This window comes from Poromitra crassiceps (genome assembly GCF_964638095.1).
Source record: "Poromitra crassiceps genome assembly, chromosome: 10".
Classification (NCBI taxonomy): Eukaryota; Metazoa; Chordata; class Actinopteri; order Beryciformes; family Melamphaidae; genus Poromitra; species Poromitra crassiceps.
The window spans coordinates 44,379,339-44,400,007 of NC_139631.1; the positions used below are offsets into that span (position 1 = coordinate 44,379,339).

The 20,669-nt window shown below is 44.7% G+C and overlaps 1 protein-coding gene across 1 annotated transcript in view; it reads right to left on the minus strand.

Moving 5' to 3' along the window:
* Positions 1–19,847, minus strand: part of LOC310784068 (NLR family CARD domain-containing protein 3-like) — a 90,458-nt gene extending 70,611 nt beyond the window's left edge. Inside the window, exons 1-4 of the mRNA XM_083645044.1 lie at positions 18,195–19,847; positions 17,929–18,102; positions 13,175–13,348; positions 12,928–12,974 (exon numbers count right to left, since the gene is read on the minus strand). Coding sequence (XP_083501170.1) covers positions 12,928–12,974; positions 13,175–13,348; positions 17,929–18,102; positions 18,195–19,699 — 1,900 coding nt within the window. The 5' untranslated portion in view covers positions 19,700–19,847. The remainder of the gene's footprint in view (positions 1–12,927; positions 12,975–13,174; positions 13,349–17,928; positions 18,103–18,194) is intronic.
* Between the last annotated feature and the right edge of the window lie 822 nt (positions 19,848–20,669).

Sequence of the window (20,669 nt, forward strand, 5' to 3'; positions counted from 1 at the left end):
CGCTTTCCGCGCTGTTCTGAGACAGTTTATTTACAGTTTTATGCGTCGACTTAGCCAGTCAGAGAATGGAGTTATTATGGCCCTCGCGGGTGCCTGCGCGAAGTGACGCAAAATTTATGTTGCACTTCTGGAAGCACGGCAATAGCTGCTTGTATGTGTTTTAAATCTAATTGTTGTGTGGTTTTATTTTATTTTAATTCTTTCTCATTGTACTGTCTGTGTTTGTGTACGTATTTTATATGGACCTAAGTCTGGAATAAAGTTTATATATATGACTTTAGCACCCCCTTGCGCTATAACTTCGGGGAGAGCGCTGGAAGGGAACACTTGTTCCGCGCTCCACCGACTTGCTCCGGAGCATTGCTACTGCTGGACTGTGACTTTAGACTCGCCCCTGCACAACGAGGGACTTGCGGCGGCTTACGGCTGGCACTATAATTTCGGGGAGACCACGCTGTTCCACCGACTTACTTCGGAGCATTGCTACTGCTGCGCTATGACTTTAGACTCGCCCCTGCGCAACGAGCGACTTACGGCGGCTTACTGCTGGCGCTATAATTTCGGGGAGACCACCACCAATGAAATGCGATGAAAGGGTGCTGCTGCGCGGGTTTGCCTTTGCCATGCTGCTTAAGGTGGTTGCGTTTTGGAACGTCCGTTTGAAGACGATGGATTTGGTTCCGGCTTCGTCACCGGCCATGACTCTGCATTCAGCTTAATGAGAGACGTGACTTGATTTCGGCCTAGACAGTGGCAATGGATTTGATTTCCAGTTTCGTCGACAGCGAGACTAAGCATTCAGCTTAGTCAGAGACAATGAATTTAATTTCTAGCCCCCTCAGCCGTATTGTGTTGCAAGGACCAGAACTGAATGAGTGGGCAGAGCTAAATGCGAATGCACCATGTGACTAGGTCTGCCCTGAGCTGGATATTACGGGCCAATAATTTGTGGGGATGATCCTGTGTAGGCCTTTTAAAGTGTCACTTGTGACCAGTCCTGCTTACGCGATGGAATGAATCGATGATGCTTAGACTATTTAGCACTTGAACTCTTGAACTGGAAATCTTGGCCAGCAGGATAGCACGTTCAAATATTAGCCATTGTGGCATGCATGAACTAACGCCCCAACGCCCCTTCCGGCATACAGCATTATGGACGCTAGATGCTCGATTCGCTAGATCAGTGGTTCCCAACCTACGGTACGCGTACCGTAGGTGGCACTTGCGCCCCCTGCTGGTGGTACTTGGAAGGCTCTGTGATTTTTTTTTTTTTTTTTAGTTTTCGTGCAAAATCCATGGTGGTCATTAGTAGTAGTTTTCAAACATGTGAAATAATAATAATAATTATTAATATTATTGGCAGTGTTTCTCAAGGTAGTTGGTACTTGCGCCCCCCCCTGCTGGTGGTACTTGATCCCTGGAATCCCAATGTTTAAATTATGAAATAAACCCAACTTTAAAATCAATTGTAAAACATGTTTATCAATCAAAATAATACTACGAATGAAAATAAACTTGTGATCATTGAAATTGAGGTTTATTTTGTTGTCTTGAGATTTAGAAACAAATATTTGTTTCTGACGGACACTATACCTGTTGCGCATGCACAATTACCTGCCCGCCCCGCATGGTTACACAAGTGGTGAACAAAGACGAGGAGGGATGCTAAAGTGGATCAAAACGGGAGGGAATCATAAAAGAGCTGTAGTAGAGGAGAGCAGCAGCGATGAAGCACAAGGAGGTGAAGACAGCAGTCAACCCAGCACAAGTGCAGCTGCTGCAGGTTGCACATAGGCTGCAGGTTGGAATAAATTTGCCTCCTGCGTGAACTGTGCATAGCTGAATAAACTGTATTTTAACGTCGGTCATATGGTGGTACTTGGAGAGCCAACTACTTTCTCAGGTGGTACTTGGTGTAAAAAGGTTGGGAACCACTGCGCTAGATGAATGGGATTAATGCCGGAATGCGATTAATGACTTTTCCGAGGCAACCCGGTGCTGAAGCTATGGCATTGACGCGTGATTGATGTGGAGATAGAGGGACGCAGGAGGTCTCTCAGCCTGATTGATATGACTGACGATCCGCAAGCGGCATGATACCAAGAAGCATTATTATTATGAATGATGCAAGGATGCGGTGACGCACGGAGATGACGGCCCGGCGATGCCTGGAGAAGCCTGGACACCAATAGTCGCTGAACGGATATTTTTAACTTGCAGCATTGTTACCGTGGAATGAGAGTAGGCCTATATGTGGAGCCGTATACCGATGATGGGCATCGCCCCGCCGCACGGTTAAATATCCAAATCGTGGGCTACTGTGACCTCACTTGGTTTGCCATTTAATGAGTATATTCAATGAGCAGCACGGCTTCTGTTGATTTGACTGGATGACTGGAGCATCGACTCGGAGAAAGGGAAACGTTTTTAAAGTTTAAAACGGAATCTGGCTGTCATTAGGCATTGATTAACTGACTGCTATTGCTAACTGATGCTTTGAACATCCATTTGCAATGATTCTGGCTGGCTATTAACTATTGTAAATTGTCGCAATAAATGCAATTTGCGCACGATGTGTGAATACATTTAATATTAATTGTTTAGGCCTAATTATTTAACACGTTAGAGATGTGTGTAGTTCTCCATAGATTTAGCCTCTTCATTTTGCTCTCGAATGCACCAGGTTATTTAATTTCACGTTATTGGATTAAGAGACATTTAATGTAGCTCCGCCGTCTTTCTTTAGCTGTAGGCGAGGATATAACGACCAGTTCACGGAGATTGTCAAGAGATCATTCATTCACTATATGATGAATGCATTGCTACTTATGCCCGGCTCGTTTCCTTTGCGCCCGACGTGCGGACCGCAGGGAATGGTTAGATTGTTTTTTGAAGCACGCCGAAATGATTTAAAATTAAGATTTGGTTGCTAAAATTATATGACACTGTTATGTATTTAATAGGTGATTACATTACCGTTGCGCTCGACTGCTGTCCGGGACGCGCTCCGCGGGCGTTCCCTGCGCTCTGACGATGCTGCAGCCGTCCCGGCTGGAATAGCGTTTAATCGTGGGAGCCGAATTCCCCGACCACGTCGTGGGACTGCGCCTACCTCGAGCGTGGACGTGCTGAGAACGATGATCGAGCAGGGCCTGCGCTTTACGATGGCTTGATTAGCAGGATCCGAACAGCTGACGCTTGGAGACTGAATGGCTTGATGGCCCGAAAGAACAGGGCAGCGGATGGATGAGACTTGAAAATGAGGATTGCATGGCTGCGGCAAGCTCCGGGCCCGGAGCGCCTGCGAGTTATTGCCGGGGCCGCTGCGCTCCTCACGGGGGCACGCGTTTGCTTCCCTCCGCGCCCCCGAGTGCTCGTGCCCGTGCCCGGAGCGCTCTCCACTTCGCCCCTTGCGCGACTGCGAGTTGTTACTTGTCCTCGTGACTTGGCACCGTTTGCTTTCTTTCCTCGGCCGCGCGCCCTACCTCTGCTGCGCGCCGGCCCCGCTTGCCTGCTCTTGGCGATGAGGTCCTCCGTCTGGGATGCGTTTGGTGCTGCCGAAGCCTGCTGCCGTCCGCTTGCCTGTTGCAGCCCGTGCCCGGGCATGGATGGTTCGACGGGCAAGTCCTCGTCGGAGCTGGATGCCTCGAGCTCGAATTGGTACTGCGCCTCGAAGTTTTCGTCTTCGCAGCTCGACATGATGCAGGAGGGAACGGTGAGTGGTCTCGTGAATGCGAATGGCTTGATAGCGGAATCTGGAGGAAGGTCTCGTGAATGCGGATGGCTTGATAGCAGGATCTGGAGGAATGGGCAGCTTGAGAAGTGAAACGCGGCTTCCAGAGAAGGAATTAGATCAGCTTAGTGCAGCGGCTAGAGGACAGGGAACAAGGACTGTGGTGCGCCCGGGGTGGCTATAAATACTGCCGCGTCATAGCCTCGGCACTGACGACATTAACGCCGTCACCTAGGCAAGTGCGTCACGCGAACGTCACGCTGGGATTACTGCACTGACGACATTAACGGCGTCACCTAGGCAAGTGCGTCACGCGAACGTCACGCTGGGATTACTGCACTTGTCGTCACGCTAGGATTACATGTGATGCTGAGGTCGCTATGTCTCTAGATTACGTGTGGCGTGAGGCAGCGTGTCTGGTCTTCGTCTTGAAACTAGGTCGAGACCATCATTATTGGGTTGATTCTGACTTGTAATGGATCTATTGTAGAATTGACCATTTTTGCACTATTCACAATTAAGGGGGCGAGGGAGCATTTTGATTAATTTCAGCCATCTTGGGCCAAAATGTGCTTCTTTAATTTCCTTTCTCTGATTACACAGTGTCAACTGAACATTTTGATGTATAATACATCTGTGTTTTGCTAAATTTACCATGTGTATATTTGATTTCACTTGGTGTCAATCACTGAAGTTTTAGCATATTTTGTACAAATTTGCTAGATTTCATGGTCTAAATTCACACTTGGCTATACTAATGCACAATACTTGTCTTAGATGTTTAGGTACATGTATAGGTGTCAGTTTGAGAGATATTGTATGTAGCTCACATGAATAGTAAAGAAGTTACAAGCAAAATTAGCAGCATAAGATTTTCGTTTTTTTTAATTCACATCTATATACAATTATGGGCCGTGACAAAAAACTGCCAGATATTTTGCAGATAACTTTTAACACAAAGTCTATAAGGGTGCTCTCTGAAAAAATGCATTGAAAAAGTAGTGCCAGGGAGTTGGAACAAAAATCACTTTCTAGGCACTTTTTCTTGGTTCACCTTATGGCCTAGATGGTGATGATGTCACAATGCCCTACAATGGCCTGCGAAGGCCTAAACACAAAATATCGCTGCAGTATCCACTGTGCTGATTCTTTTTATTTTTTTTCCTGGAGCATCTAATAACAACCAATATCTGTCATTGCGCCAAATTTCTCTCTGCAGCAGCAGGTCTCTGCGATGTAACAACTCACGGGAATTTGCGTCACAGCTGATGAATGAATAATAATATAATAACAAAAAACATGTCACATAAGAGTGACAAAAGAAGAAAGTAAATTTTAAACAGTAAATCTAGATCCATGATCCGAACTCAATCCGACCGAAATCCAGGAAGCCTCATGTATTTTTGGATTAAACGAGCTCCCGTTGTAATAAGCTCATGACCAGCATTTTATGGTTAAAACCAACATCTTCATTCTTCACATCATGTTTTGGTGACTGGTTGAAGCTCTTACAGATGCAATCGAATTAGTAAAACAATATAGCCTACGTTGAGTGGTGTAAAGTTTATCATAGTGTATAGCATGCTTGCATGCATGTGCATATCTGCACTGTATATGTGATTGTATGTATGCTCTTTTATATGTTTTGCTCTGTACAGGAGATACTGAATGGGGAAGGGGAATGGAAGCAGCCACATGTTCACGTGAATGTTATGTCTATAATGTCATAATACAAATTTTGTCATAAAAAATGTTTTGGTGACTGGTGAGACTGCGTGGATTATTGTTGGGGGAATTTTTTTGCATGATTGCTGTCATCAGCAGAGTGATGTTATAGGCTACCTCGCGTATGGCAAGGAGGCATGGGGCTCTATCTTCCAACAGGCGCTATCCCCTAATAGCGATTGGCACGTGTTTGTGCGTGCCTTAAGGCACGGAAGATAGCATTCCGCCTTGCGCCGTCCGCCAGGTGTTCTGCCGAGTTTTGCTCCCCCGCCATGCAGCAAAAGAAAGCACCCCCACCTCACGGGAGCATTCTTGCAATGATTGATACAGAAATGTTCACGGCCAGGCCCGTATCCAGGGTTTTGAAATTGGGGAAATCCAGACATGGCAAGGGGAAAATTTGAGGTTCCCCCCCCCCCTTTTTTAGCCATATTTAGAGTAATAGCCTATATCATTTAATTTAATTTTTTTTTTGTTTACCTTTTTTAGCCATATTTAGAGGAATATCTCATTTTTAATTAACATTAGGATAGGCTACTGTTGTGATGTAATTATTCAGTATTTTCTCCTTTTCTCACTCATTCAGAGCAAAGAGGGAGATATATAGCATGATGATAATGCTCTATATCTCCCTATTTGCTCTGAATACACCAGTTAACATGACACAGACTTAACATGATAGAAATATTATCAGCAAACTTAATGACTAGACTAATTATTCTGATCTGAATGGCATATATCAAGAAACATTGACTCCTCTCTTTGCTGTATAGTGGGAGGTGCATTTTTGAGTAGGCTATTAAAATAGCATGTCAAGTTCACATTTCTTTATTGCCAGATTAAACAATTCGTATTGGTTGTTGGTTGGTTCAACACAACATGTGCGTGCATGCGCGCTTCTTCTTCTTCTCTAGCCTACAAGCATGTAACTTCCTTGATTGTTATTGTTGATAATTCTATTTAAATAGGCTACATTTTCATTTCCCGAAACATTCTTAAACAAGAAAGGAACATAGTGCACTGCAAAATATTTTTAATTACATTTGGAAAAAAAAAAAAAAAATCTCTGAAATTATTAGGGAGGTCCGGACCTCAGTGACCTCATAGCTAGATACGGGCCTGTTCACGGCACGTGTCGCAGACTGAATGAATGAATGAATAAATGAATGAATTTATTTGGTGATAAAAACAAGAACCCAACAATACATATAGTAAGAAAAGAACAGACAATATATCAATTACCGAGGATAAAAACACAATAAAGCCGGAAGGCTTATTTCCATTGTGGTCCTCAAAAGGGTGGAAGGGAGATGCAAATTAGACCCGTGTCAAAATCACCTGCGCCCCAAAATGCCTGCGCAAACGGGATTTGGGCAGTCTTAACTACCAGAATTATTCACAGGCGTGGCCAGGCAATGCTGCGCATTACGTCAATCAAAACAAATCAGATTCCCATCTCGCAATGGTTGCTTGCGCGAGGCATGCAATATGCTGTAATTCTCTCCATGCGTAATAGAGTGTACTCACACGTGCGAGGACAGAGGGAGCTTATTGACAGATCGTCTGTGGTGCCAACGACCCTTTGGGTTATGAAGGTAACTAGCCTATGTCCATTGTCCAACAAGTTTTCTCAATTCATTTCCCTCTTTGCGATGTGATAAAAGTTTCTCAGTGAGTTATAGTTGATTGCCTCACTGAATTATCTGCTAATACCCAATTTTAGCAGCATAATTTGATGTCTTAGCATGGCAAGGCTGTGCTTAATGACATATCCAAATGGGAATTCCACTTTCCACTGCGCAAATATCTCTCTGCGCTGGGAGCACAGCCGTAATCCCCATGCAGCGCGCCCAGCGCAGAGAGGTATTTGCGCGTAAGAGGTCCTTTTCAAAGCTCTTAGCGCAAAGTAATTGAGTGCTGCTGACGATAGGGTAATGCCATCTATCCCACATTTTAGCGCTGAAACGCTTGCTTTGGCATGGGCCAATGCCCAGTACAGTTATCACAGGCATGCGCTTGTGTCCGCCCCCAATTTGCATTGCGCACTGCGTTAAACGAGCGCAAAGGCTAAATTAGCGCTTTTGGGAAGATAGAGCCCAAGGTCTCTCATCTGAGCCAGCTTCTTCTGATAAGATTGATTGCAGCCTCATCCGGCCTATTATTAGATGGAAGTTAATGTATGTTAACTTAGGTTCAGGAGCAGGGCCACGCCTCAACCACTTCTCTAACCACGCCTCTAACCACACCTCAATTACCTGGCAGGTTACTTGTACCTGGTGAACCTGTTTGTCTCAGATCATCTCAGTTCTCTCAACAGACAGACAATGCAGCATAGCTGCACATAGCTGCACAACGCTTTTACACATCAGTAAACTTCGACAATCGCTGGAATCACCATGCAAAAACCAGACAAACTCACCGCGCAGATCAAACCTCTCCGGTAATGTTTATCAGACATGCTAACGTTAGCCGCTAACAGTTAGCGTCACAGCCTCCACACCAAAACCAAGAGTCCGCACGGCCAGCCCGACGGCATCATCAGTCAATATTCCCGTGTCAAATCGACTCGACAAACGTGGAAGGCGATCATATTCCAGGGAGGCAGTGTATCAACTTATTCTACATTGCCGGTGTAACGACGCATTCTGCATCCCTTCCGCACGGGCGCTCCAGTTCTTCCTTTGGGTGAAGAAACTCCACGTTCACAAACGGGAGCCCGACATCAGACTGTACCGTCACCTGCATCTATTTCCACAGAGGGAAATACATTCTCTTTCAACACGGTGACGAAAACTGCTCTATTCAGCCACACAAATATCAACAACCAAACTTCAGCGCTTCCGGTTCCTGCTCGGGTACCGTCGGCAGAGCCAACCACAGCCGGTGTCGTCAGGCGTGACATCAGAGCCTCAGCCACGTCACCCCAGCCGCATCTTCAGCTCCCCCTAGTGAGGGACAGGTCGTATGTCTACTACTCATCCATTTGATACAGCTCACTGCTAAATTCAGCTCTCTGTTTGTTTGTTTTTGTTTTTTTTTGTTTTTTTTGTTTTTCTTTTTTTTCCCGATTTTTTTTCTTAAATTCAGCTCTCTTTAATCAGATTCAGATTATTTACTTTAGACCACACGTTGTGGTATGAAGTACAAACATTTACAAATATTTCATTATCTTAGAACCAGTGTAGTGTCCTATGCCTGTTCTTAATGTGAACCACGGACAACTAGCCTTCATGGCTAATTCTGGCTTATATATCTATAGGTCCTATATACACACACATATATTTTAACATGTTTGTCAATGTTAAATATACAAATAAATAACACAAATACATCAGTTCAATGGTAAACAACCAGCATTGATCTTCAACAACAACAACAACAACAATTCTGGTTTCTGTCTGCATAAATTCAACATATAGACAGATAGTCACAAGTACTTAGGCAAGTACTTCTCTCTTACTCAACAATGATCATGTTTTACTTTCAAACTAAACATGATATTCAGCCTGTCTCTCAGGCTTCACAAACTCCCTGTGCACATGTACATCCATCATCCTTTTCCTCTACCCTCCCTTCAGCCGCTCACAGCAACATGGCTTCTGTTCCTCCTTTTCTTCCAGGGCCATATGGCAGCAGCCTGGCTATTAACCCAAGGAGTCCGGCCACAGACTAAAATCGGGCCACAGACTATTCAGTCTCAGCCTCTTCCTTCTTTTCAAACTTGTCTATCCTCACCCTCATCCCCACCTCCTCCCTACCCCATCCCTTCCCCAACCAACAAACATTGTGGTTGTCTTGTTGTCTTGTGCTAATACTTAACACTCCACAGCAGTGTCACCCACCCAGGGAGCTTCATCACTTCATCCCGCCTGCCGTGGTAAAGAACCACTTGCTGCTGATCAGAGGCAGCTCAACCAGCCCGTCGCTGCAAAGACGCAGTTTACCCGGCTGCCAATGCCCAGAGCGCTGCTCGCTCCATCACCTCATCCCTTCATCCCCTCATCCCCTCATCCCTTCATCCATTCATCCCCTCATCCATTCATCCCCTCATCCCCTCATCCCTTCATCCCCTCCTCCCCTCATTCCTCCATCAGAGTGAGGACAGGGGCGAAAGGAAGCCTAGCTCTGCAACCTGTGTTGAATCTTGACTAACACCACAAGCTCCCTCCATCCCTCCACACTCAGTTCCCTCTATCAGCTGCTGCAGTCGCAGTCGCTTCATCAGCCAATGCACAGACCGCAGTTCACTATTTCAGTTGCTACAGATGCAGTTCGCTTCATCAGTCAGTTTACTCTATCAGCTACTGCAGATGCAGTTAGCTTCATCAGCCACTGCACAAAATGCAGTTCACTCTATCAACCGCTGCAGACGCAGTTCACTTTGTCAGCCAATCTATCAGCTGCTGCAGATGCAGTCAGCTTCATCAGCCACTGCACAAAATGCAGTTCACTCTATCAACCGCTGCAGACGCAGTTCACTTTGTCAGCCAATCTATCAGCTGCTGCAGATGCAGTCAGCTTCATCAGTCACTGTACAGAATGCAGTTCACTCTATCAAACGCTGCGGACGCAGTTCGCCTCATCAGCAAGTTCAACCTTATCAGCTGTTGCATACGCAGTTGACTTTATCAGCCACTTCACAGAACGCAGTTCACTTTATCCACGGCTGCAGATGCAGTTAACTTCATCAGCCAGCTCACTCACTCTATCACCTGCTGCACACGCAGTTCGCTTATCAGCCATAGCACAGAATCCAATTCTCTGCATCAACCGATGCAGACATAGTTTGCTTCATCCGCCAGTTCATTGTATCAGCTGCTGCACATGCAGTTTGCTTCATCAGCCAGTTCAATCTATCAGCCGCTGCACAGAATGCAGTTCACTCTGTAATGGCTATTTGTCCTCTGTTAAAAAAAATAAAAAATAAATCAAAACTCTTAACAGCCGCCACAGACGTAGTTGGTTCATCCCCCATTGCACAGGGGTTCAGTTACAGCTGATGCATACGCAGTTCACTTCAATAACCTCCTTGTGCAGTTTACTCAGTTATTGCAGACAGTTAGCTTCACCTATTGCACAGAGTACGGTTCACTCCATCAGCTACTGCAGACAGTTATTCCCATAAGCCACTGCATGGAGTGCAAATCACTCCATCAGCTGCGGTAGAAGCAGTTGGCGTCATCAGCCACAGAGTGTAGTTCACTCCATCATATGCTGCAGACAGTTAGCTTTGTCAACCACTGCATAGAGCATAATTAATTCGCATCAGTTGTAGCACACAGTTAGCTTCTCCAGCCACTGTAAGGTTCACTCCATCAGCTGCAACAGACACTGTTAAATCCATCCGTCACTATACAGAGTCCAGTTTATTTCACCAGCTACTGCAGAGTGCTGATCACTCCATCAGCTGCCGTAGACAAAGAAGGCTTCATCAGCCATTGCGGAGTGCAATTCACTTCATCAGCTACTGCAGATGGCAGACGCAGTTAGTTTCATCAGCCACCGCACTAGAGTGCAACTTGGTCTATCGGCTGCGGCAGAAGCAGTTAGCTCATCAGTCATGGCTAGAGCTAGGCTACAGTTTAATCCATCGGCTACGGTAGACGCATTTAGCTTCTTCAGTAACTGCACTAGTGCAACTCATATGCAGCTCGCTAGATCAGCCACAGTGCACTCCCCTCAGCTACTACACAGCATGCAGTTTCTTCTTCAGCTGCCGCAGACAGTTCTATCAGCCACAGACAGACGCAGAGGTCAAATCTTTCGACCCAGTCTGGCTTTCCTTCAGCCGCAATTATCATCACTTATCTGCCATTCTTTGGGGGCATGTTGGGTCTAGGAAGTCCATACTCATCCACTCTCATAACTCAGCAGTCCTAGAAATCCTAAACAACGATCGATCTAGTCTTCCAGCCATCATGCATTTCGTGCACAGAATCGCGTTGATCTCGGCTCAACACTAGTTCAACAGATCAGCATGGAATTTCCTTCCCTCTACTTCTGCTTCTACACCTATCTTAGCAACACAAGGCACTGACAAATTATTTCCGCTTCATGTACGCTGCAAGCATCACCTCAAGACCCAAAACAGGAAGAGTGGCCACTCAATTCTGCGTCCAGAAGCTACACCAAGTTCTCTGTATATATTCTGAACAACTTCTATATCTTCCATTCGAGCAATTCCTTCTACAGTCCCAGACTGAATATCTCAGACCAAACCATTCAGGTTCATGGCCGCTGGTCATCTCAAGCATACCATTCCTATATCGGCAACAACGTCAATGATATTTGTCAAGCTCACGCTCAACTCAGCTCTTTCTAAATCCAACTCTTTTGGGGGTCTGAAATCAGCTCGGACGTAAACACGCCTGAGAAGCAATCCGCTCGGGCAGCTCATGCTGAGACGGAACCCCCAACACTGAGTCTCTCTCTGCCCGGTCTTCAGTTCCTCCTCCCAGACCAGACAGATGTCAATGGACGACATATCCATGCACCCTTACCTGCACCTCAACACATACACATTTCAATCTTCAACACATACACATCTCAATCTTCATTAAACTTCTAAATGATATATTGTTGTGGTGTGGTCCTTGCTAGTGAAATGGAAGTTAATGTATGTTAACTTAGGTTCAGGAGCAGGGCCACGCCTCAACCACTTCTCTAACCATGCCTCTAACCACACCTCAATTACCTGGCAGGTTACATATACATGTACCTGGTGAACCTGTCCTGCCTTGTTTGTCTCAGATCATCTCAGTTCTCTCAACCCACCCTCCCTTCCCTTCATCCCAACCCTCATCCCTCAACCCTTCATCCCTCATCCCAACCCTCATCCCTTCATCCCTCAACCCTCAACCCTTCATCCCTCATCCCAACCCTCAACCCTCATCCCTTCATCCCTCAACCCTTCATCCCTCAACCCTTCATCCCTCATCCCAACCCTCAACCCTCATCCCTTCATCCCTCAACCCTTCATCCCTCATCCCAACCCTCAACCCTCATCCCTTCATCCCTCATCCTTTCATCCCTCATCCCTTCATCCCTCAAACCTCATCCCTCAACCCTTCATCCCTCATCCCAACCCTCATCCCACATCCCTACCCTCAACCCTCATCCCTTCATCCCACATCCCTACCCTCAACCCTCATCCCTTCATCCCACATCCCTACCCTCAACCCTCATCCCTTCATCCCACATCCTTACCCTCAACCCTCATCCCTTCATCCCCTTATACCCCATCCCTACCCTCAACCCATCCCTTCATCCCCCATCCCTACCTTCAATGTGCATCCTGGTAGCTCACCTGGTAGCACACATACCACGAAGGCTCTCATTCTCTCTCTCTCTCTCTCACACACACACACACATGCACGCTGATATGTACGCACAACGGTCCCGACCGACGGCGATCTGATATTCAAAAAGGCCAAGTTTAGTGTGTTGATGAAACAAACTATGGTACTTACATTTCCTCAGACCTGGTTTCAACCACTCCACTCCATCATGGTCCACACTGGAGGAATAAACAAAGTCAGATCAGCAGATTATCTTTGATGATGGAAACATGGACATTATAACCTTCAATATGGATGAGTTTCATACAGCATCAGTCATAGCTGCTGTTAGATATGAAACAGTATTCCTAATCTTCTCAGTGTGACAGAGAAAATGTGTGTGACTCTCAGCCTTCTAGCAGATGTTGCCTCGCCATACCTGAGAGAGGCCAGTCTCCAGTGTAGATCCTCCAGTCCAGCAGAGAGCAGCTTCACTCCAGAGGCTCCTGGATGATTGTAGCTCAGGTCCAGCTCTCTCAGATGGGAGGGGTTGGAGCTCAGAGCTGAGCCCAGAGAAGCACAGCCTTCCTCTGTGAGAAGACAGCCTGCCAGCCTGCACGCACACACGCACGCACACACACGCGCACACACACACACACACACACAAACGCACAGACACACACACACACACACACACACACACACACACACACACACACACACACACACACACAAACAGTGAGAGCAAAATTATTGTAGCCATTACAACACACACACAGACACACACACAAAGCAACAAACTCATACTGTTGCATTTTCTTCGATTTCATTTTATTTCATTTATTGGTTTGAATAGGGGCAATGCATAATAATGAACATTAGTATCAAGGATACATATGTAAACATTCTGGGTTGTAGCACTATTGCTAATTTACGTCCGCAATCCCTAGTTAAACAAGGCTAGGTCGAAACCTAGCATATGGCCAGCGCAGAAAAGCGTTGACAAGCCTGTTGGTTGTAGCAGGCAGCAACATTGTTAAAGTGGAGGGCTGTCGGTGGCAAAAGTATGAAGGATATAATGGAAAATCAGTATGGTAAGAAAGCCCTAGAAAATGATTTTTTAATTATGTAGTTGTATCATTGACAGTAAATATATGGACCACCTTAGCTATATGTTTTTGACACTGCAAAATGAAGCTCATTTCCCGATATTGTTTGATTTCGTTTCATTGGATGAATGGATTTTCCTGTTGCATTGTGGGAAATCTGTTCAAACGTGGAGCCGGGAAAACAGGAAAGGGCGTGAGCGTGGACGGGACTCGGGGGAGGGTTTCCTCCGCCACGGCATCCATCTTGTTCATGTTATTTTCCCTGCTAGCCGTTAGCTTGGCTAACAAATGTTGCTAACGTTAGTTGCTATTGCTAGCCTTGCTCCATTGCTCTCACAGTGAATACAGTAGCCCGAAGAAAAACCAGAGTATTATTTCCTCCAGACCTCGCACGGCGTCACCAGCCTGCCGCTTGCATCTTCCACAAAATCGAGGTAATCTTATTTTCTAACGTAACGCTAATTGCATAGCATGACATTAACGCTAGCTACATGTCCATTTGTCATTACAGGAGGACGTTAGACTAGAGTAGCATAAGTTAACGTTATACAACGTTAAACAGTATTGCATGCTGCACAGATTCGGACGTAGACGGAAAACAAACGCAGTTCTGTTTACCAAGGTTACCTCTTTGAGATGAGGCAGACTCAAAGCATACTCATATGATCTACCAGCTATAGCGTTATATATCTAGCTAACGTTAGATAAGGGGAAACAAGGGGGTTCAACTCCTCTGGATAGTTTATCCACCTCTGCATTTACAGTATTTACCAATCGCACGTAGTGTTGGGTAAGCAAATGTTAACGTTATACAGTGATTAACAGTGTCTAATTCGTTTCTTCCAGGGGTAGCCGCCGTCCAGTACCAGATGGGACACACACAACAGAGAATCATGATTTGTGAAGATCAAAGCTATAATATTCTGTTCTCCTGAGATTAACGCTAAACTACACAACAGCGGATCATGATTTGTGAAGATCAAAGCTATAATATTCTGTTCTCCTGAGATTAACGCTAAACTACACAACAGAGGATCATGATTTGTGAAGATCAAAGCTATAATATTCTGTTCTCCTGAGATTAACGCTAAACTACACAACAGAGGATCATGATTTGTGAAGATCAAAGCTATAATATTCTGTTCTCCTGAGATTAACGCTAAACTACACGTTACTGCTGATCAGTTGTTTCAACATAGGAAATTGCAATAACACACAAGCCAAATGCTGACATGAGAGATTTGCTTTGAACAATTGTAGCTAGTATCTGCCAGTGACCGGAGAATATTGTTATATTTGCTTGTTTTAATGCTTTTGTCAATAAACATTGTCAACAAAGATAGCCGTGTTGTATATTATCATGTATAAGATTGTTGATGTAGAGTGAACACAAACTATGAACCGAAGATTGGACCAGAGGACAGGACGACGGAGAAACTTAACCGACCAGCAGTCTGAGTCTGCTTCAATCAACGAATGCTTTATATTTATTGAAATGAAATATGGTGATATCTGGTGGTCTGAAATTACTCTCTCTAGCTAGGCTAACTGGCTCATATTATGTCATATTATTGTAACGTCTGAATCAGCGTTTCATAACTTTATAATAGCCTTACGTTTATAGCCTGGATGACGTTAGCTAATGCTACCCATCCTTCCATTGGTGTTACACGTTATATTTTTAACTGAGCTTTGCGGAATTACCTCAACACAATTGTGTATCAGCTTTAAATGTCCAATATATACAGCATTAAACAAACGACCAGCAGCATTCAAATGTGCAAAAACGTTATATTTATTGAAATGTGATAATGTCACAAGTCACATTACATAACGATATAGCGTTAGGTGTTCTTTTGATCAACAGACCTTTACTTTTAAACTCTGGCTACGTTGCTAGCTAGTTAGCCGCAGATCAGCTCTGAAGCCCCAACTTGTATGGTCGCTGCCTGTCCACTAAAACCCGATTTCGATATAGCGTTTAGGTGTTCTTTTGATCAACAGACCTCATAACGGGGATCTATACTGTTACGTGTGTCTACTAAAATCATTAAAAGATCATAAAGGTAACGCTGTTATTGGTATTTTACTTTTAATCTCTGGCTACGTTGCTAGCTAGCTAGCTAGCCTGCCTTGGCAACTGGTTGGGATCATCTAGTTTCCTGTGGCTGGTGTCAATCAAGGAAAATCCCGCCCCCAAAGTTACAATTTTTATTGGCTCTTTTACTCGAAATGGGACCATAATTTAGAAAACGGAGCCCAGGAGAGCATGAAAAAGACTTGAAATTGTTTATTCAGACCATAAGCTCATTCGGAAAATGTTTATTTAAGACACAGAACGAGAGAGAAGTCGGCTCATTTTTACATTGGAGCCAATGTACGTGTCGTCACTTCCGGACCTGACGTGCGCCCCCCTGCGGACTTTCGAATTGATGGAATTTCAGGACTGGCCTCATACATTCCCTAATTCTGTTGCCCACTGAGTTGTATTTAATAAAACATTTTATTATAATACATTCATGTGTGTTGTGTGTGGAAACAGTGAGGTCTTTCAAAAAACGGCAAAACAGGTTTTGTGCAGGACAGATGTGGTTTGGTGAAGATTTGACAAAATTTGAAGGATAACTTGTGAAAAAATGCTTTTGGACAAAATTCTAAATAGCGGAAAATGTCGTTAGACTCAAATGGGTGTTGTCTATATAGAAATAATGTTTATCGTAAAAGCTATGGTTCCAAAGTTATGGACCAAAACATAAAGAGGGAAGCTATAGCGCCACCGTGAGGTCAATCGGTGTACTTTTTTAGGCCAGAGTAGAAGACTATTTTATGAACCTATGTACCCAATTTGGGAACAGTCGCTCTTGTGGTTTGTGAGCTACAGGTACTTATTGTTGCCATAGCGCCCCCTATAGTCAAAATGACACAATTGTTTTTTTTATCAGCTCAGAGTACATAGCTGCACAATTGTACCAAGGTTCATTTGCAACGGACAATACATTCCGGAGTTAGTGTGATTTTTGTGAACTAGACCCCACCCACAAATGGGCTTCCAAATGGTCCCCCAAATGGGCTTGTAAATTGGGTGGACAAACCCTGTTATAGGGCCTGCGCCACTGCGTGCGCTGGCCACAAAGACACATTGCCAACCCACAAGAGTACCATACAGAAAGAAGGTAAAACAATACAATAAAACATAATGCACACAACACAACACAGTACAATACAAAACAGCTCCCCAATAATCAGCAGTCTACCAAGTGGTGCAATAGGGGAATGCCCGCTGAATAGACTAGTTAAATGATGACAGATTTGTTTTGTCTTGAGCCATTCGTTGAGGTTTGTCCTAAACATGGGGTACCTAGGGCATTCCCTTATTGCAGATGCTAAGCTGTTCCAAATTTTCCCGCCCATTTCTGACAACACAGTGATGTAATGGTTCGTAGTACTGGGTGGTTTGATTGGCTGAGCCGTGTTTGAAGCCCTTGTAAAATACACTTTAAACACACCTGTGATCGCATGTTTTCATTTCAGTTCTTGACTCGATTTTAATTTATTTCTCATAGGACGAATCAGCATGAAATCACAAACACCCAGAAATGTGGAACCCCGCAGCAGTTAACTAGTATGAGTTGCATCAAACAAACGTTACTATCTCAAAAACTATACATGACATCGCTTATATTTTGACATTCTGAGTGAGCACAGAAGTAGGCTAGCTCAAGGGTCTGATGTTGTGTTAAACTGTTGTGTGGACTGTGACAGTTTTTAAAATGAAGTGAATTTAGTTATCAGTACAGCCGGCTAGAGTGAGACACTAAATGCTGTCTCTATAGGGTCCGATTATAAAGTTACCCGCAGTAAGCTGTTTGTTTACCAACACTGATCGATTGTATTTCAACAACAGAGGCAGTGAGGAAATCAATAATGACATATTTTCTCAGAGGAGAGAAAGTCGACCTGAATGTTGGTTTCTCAGCTGCTTTCAAAAACCACATTAGCAGGAAAATGAGAGGTCATGTATTTCCATGAATGTGCATGTAAAGCAGAATTTAAATGGTCTGTTGAACAGTAACAGTGATCTGACCTGAGAATCTCCAGTCTACAGTGTGGACTCCCCAGTCCAGCGGACAGCAGCTTCACTCCTGAATCCTGCAAGTCGTTGTTACTTAGGTCCAGCTCTCTCAGACTAGAGGACTGGGACCTGAGAACTAAGGCCAGAGCTTCACAGCTTCTCTCTGACAGCTGACAGCCGCTCAGCCTGAAGGAGAATTATTGATGAAAGAAAATACATTGAAAATATTTATTTCTCTCCTCACAACATTGAATCCATTCAGTTTTCTATGCACTTACACAGATTTATTGGAGGCTTTGACCACTGGTAACAGCATCAGAAGAGCCTCTTCTGAAGCAGAGTATTTCTTCAGGTCAAACATGGCCAGGTCTTCTTCTGACATTAAGATGAAGACCATCGCCGACCACTGAGCAGTGGAGAGTTTCTCTGTGGAGAGACCTCCTGGTTTCAGGTACTGTTGGATGTCCTCTACTAGAGAACGGTCATTCAGCTCATTCAGACAATGGAACAGATTGATGCTTCTCTCTGGAGAGGAATTCTTTCTGATCATCTCCTTGATGTACTCAGCTGTTTCCTGATTGGCCTGTGAGCTACTTCCTCTCTGTGTCAGACTCAGCAGACCTCCTAGGAGAGTCTGATTGGTCTCCAGTGAAAGACCCAGGAGGAAGCGTAGGAATAAGTCCAGGTGTCCATTTGGACTCTGTAAGGCCTTGTCCACAGCACTCTGGTAGAGGTGATTTCCCTGAGATTTCTCTCTGGATGTTGATTGTGTTTCTGACAGCAGATTGACACCAGAGTCGACGAATGAGACAAAGACATGAACAGCGGCCAGAAACTCTTGAAGGCTCAGATGGATAAAGCAGAAGACCTTGTTCTCGTACAGCCTACTCTCCTCTTTAAAGATCTGTGTGAATACTCCAGAGTACACTGAGGCTGTGATATCCAAGCCACAATCTTTCAGGTCGGCTTCATAGAAGATCAGGTAGCCTTTCTCCAGCTGCTCAAAAGCCAGTTTCCCCAGAGAGAGAATCATTTTCCTGCTCTCTGTAGTCCAGTGTGGATCTGCCTCAGCTCTCTCATGATACTTGGCATTCCCCCGTTTGCACTGAACCACCAGAAAGTGGATGTACATCACTGTCAGGGTCTTGGGCAGCTCTCCTTCCTCAGAGGTGTTCAACAGGTCATCCAGAACTGTAGCAGTGATCCAGCAGAAGACTGGGATGTGGCACATGATGTGGAGGGTTCGTGAGTTCTTGATGTGGGAGATGATTTTTCTGGCCTGCTCCTCATTTCTGAATCTCTTCCTGAAGTACTCGTCCTTCTGTCGGTTAGTGAAGCCTCTCACCTCTGTCACCACATCGACACATTCAGGAGGGATCCGAATGGCTGCTGCAGGTGTTGTAGTTATCCAGATGTGAGGAGCTGGAAGGAGGTTCCCCCTAATGAGGTTTGTCAGTAGCACATCCACTGAGGTCGACTTTGTGACATCAGTCAGGATATTGTTGTTCTGGAAGTCTAGAGGAAGTCGACACTCATCCAGACCGTCAAAGATGAACACAACGTGGAACTTGTCAAACCTGCAGATTCCTGCTTCTTTGGTCTCAGGAAAGAAGTCATGAAGAAGTTCCACCAAACTTAACTTTTTCCCTTTCAGCAGATTCAGCTTTCGGAAAGTGAACAGAAATATGAACTGTATATCCTTGTTGGCTTTGTCTTCAGCCCAGTCCAAAGTGAACTTCTGTGTTAACACTGTTTTCCCAATGCCAGCAACTCCCATTGTCATCACTGTTCTGATTGGTTCATCTCTTCCAGGTAAGGGTTTAAAGATGTCTTCACATTTGATCGTTGTTTCTGGTCTCAGTGATTTCCTGGGTGCTGCTTCAATATGTCTGACCTCATGTTCATCATTGACCTCTCCACTCCTTCCCTCTGTAAGGTAAAGCTCTGTGAAGATCTCATTCAGAAGTCTTTTGGTTCCTGCTATAACAATCCCCTCAAACACACACCGAAAGTCCTTCTTCAGTCTGGATTTGAGCTGACGTTGGCAGGCTGCAGCTGGAGTTTATAAAAGAATAAACAACAGATGAAACAAATGAGAAGCGAGTAAAGAATGATCCAAACATTTCCTGATAATTTACACATTCAACTCCATGGACTCTATTCAGCTCATTACTAGGGGTGAGAATCTCTAGGCACCTCATGATTCGATTCGATTTAGATTTAGATTCAGAGGGCTACGATTTGAATATAGATGCATCTTGTTGCATCTTTTTTTTCAATACATGCTTTCTTTTTCTCACTATGTTACTACTTTTAAATTAAAGTTAATTTAAATTGCATTGTAATGCACTCTTGTTTAGAGTACATGAGACGCTAGCTGCCACTGTCAGTGTTCCCAGTTTCTTCAGTGAGTCCATAACTTCGGCTTTGGTCTCATTGTACAGTCTGGGCTCTGGGGATCACTGTCAGTAAAAAACCGGCGAGATGGGACGTTGTACCTCGGCTGCAAAGCGCGGAATCCCTGGTTCTCAACGACTGAGTACGGACGTATATCCATCATGGCAATAAAAGTCGCGATGGATTTTGTGATTCGTTTCGCCCTTTCCGATTTGGGTGGATGCTTTAATAGCATTGCTTGCTAAATTGTTGGCTGGTTGGGAGTAACTACAGCCGGTGTGTCTGATTTCATGTTCTGCCATGTTCACATGCATTTGTTTTGCTTTCAGCTGGTGCAGTGCGCCACGACGTAAACA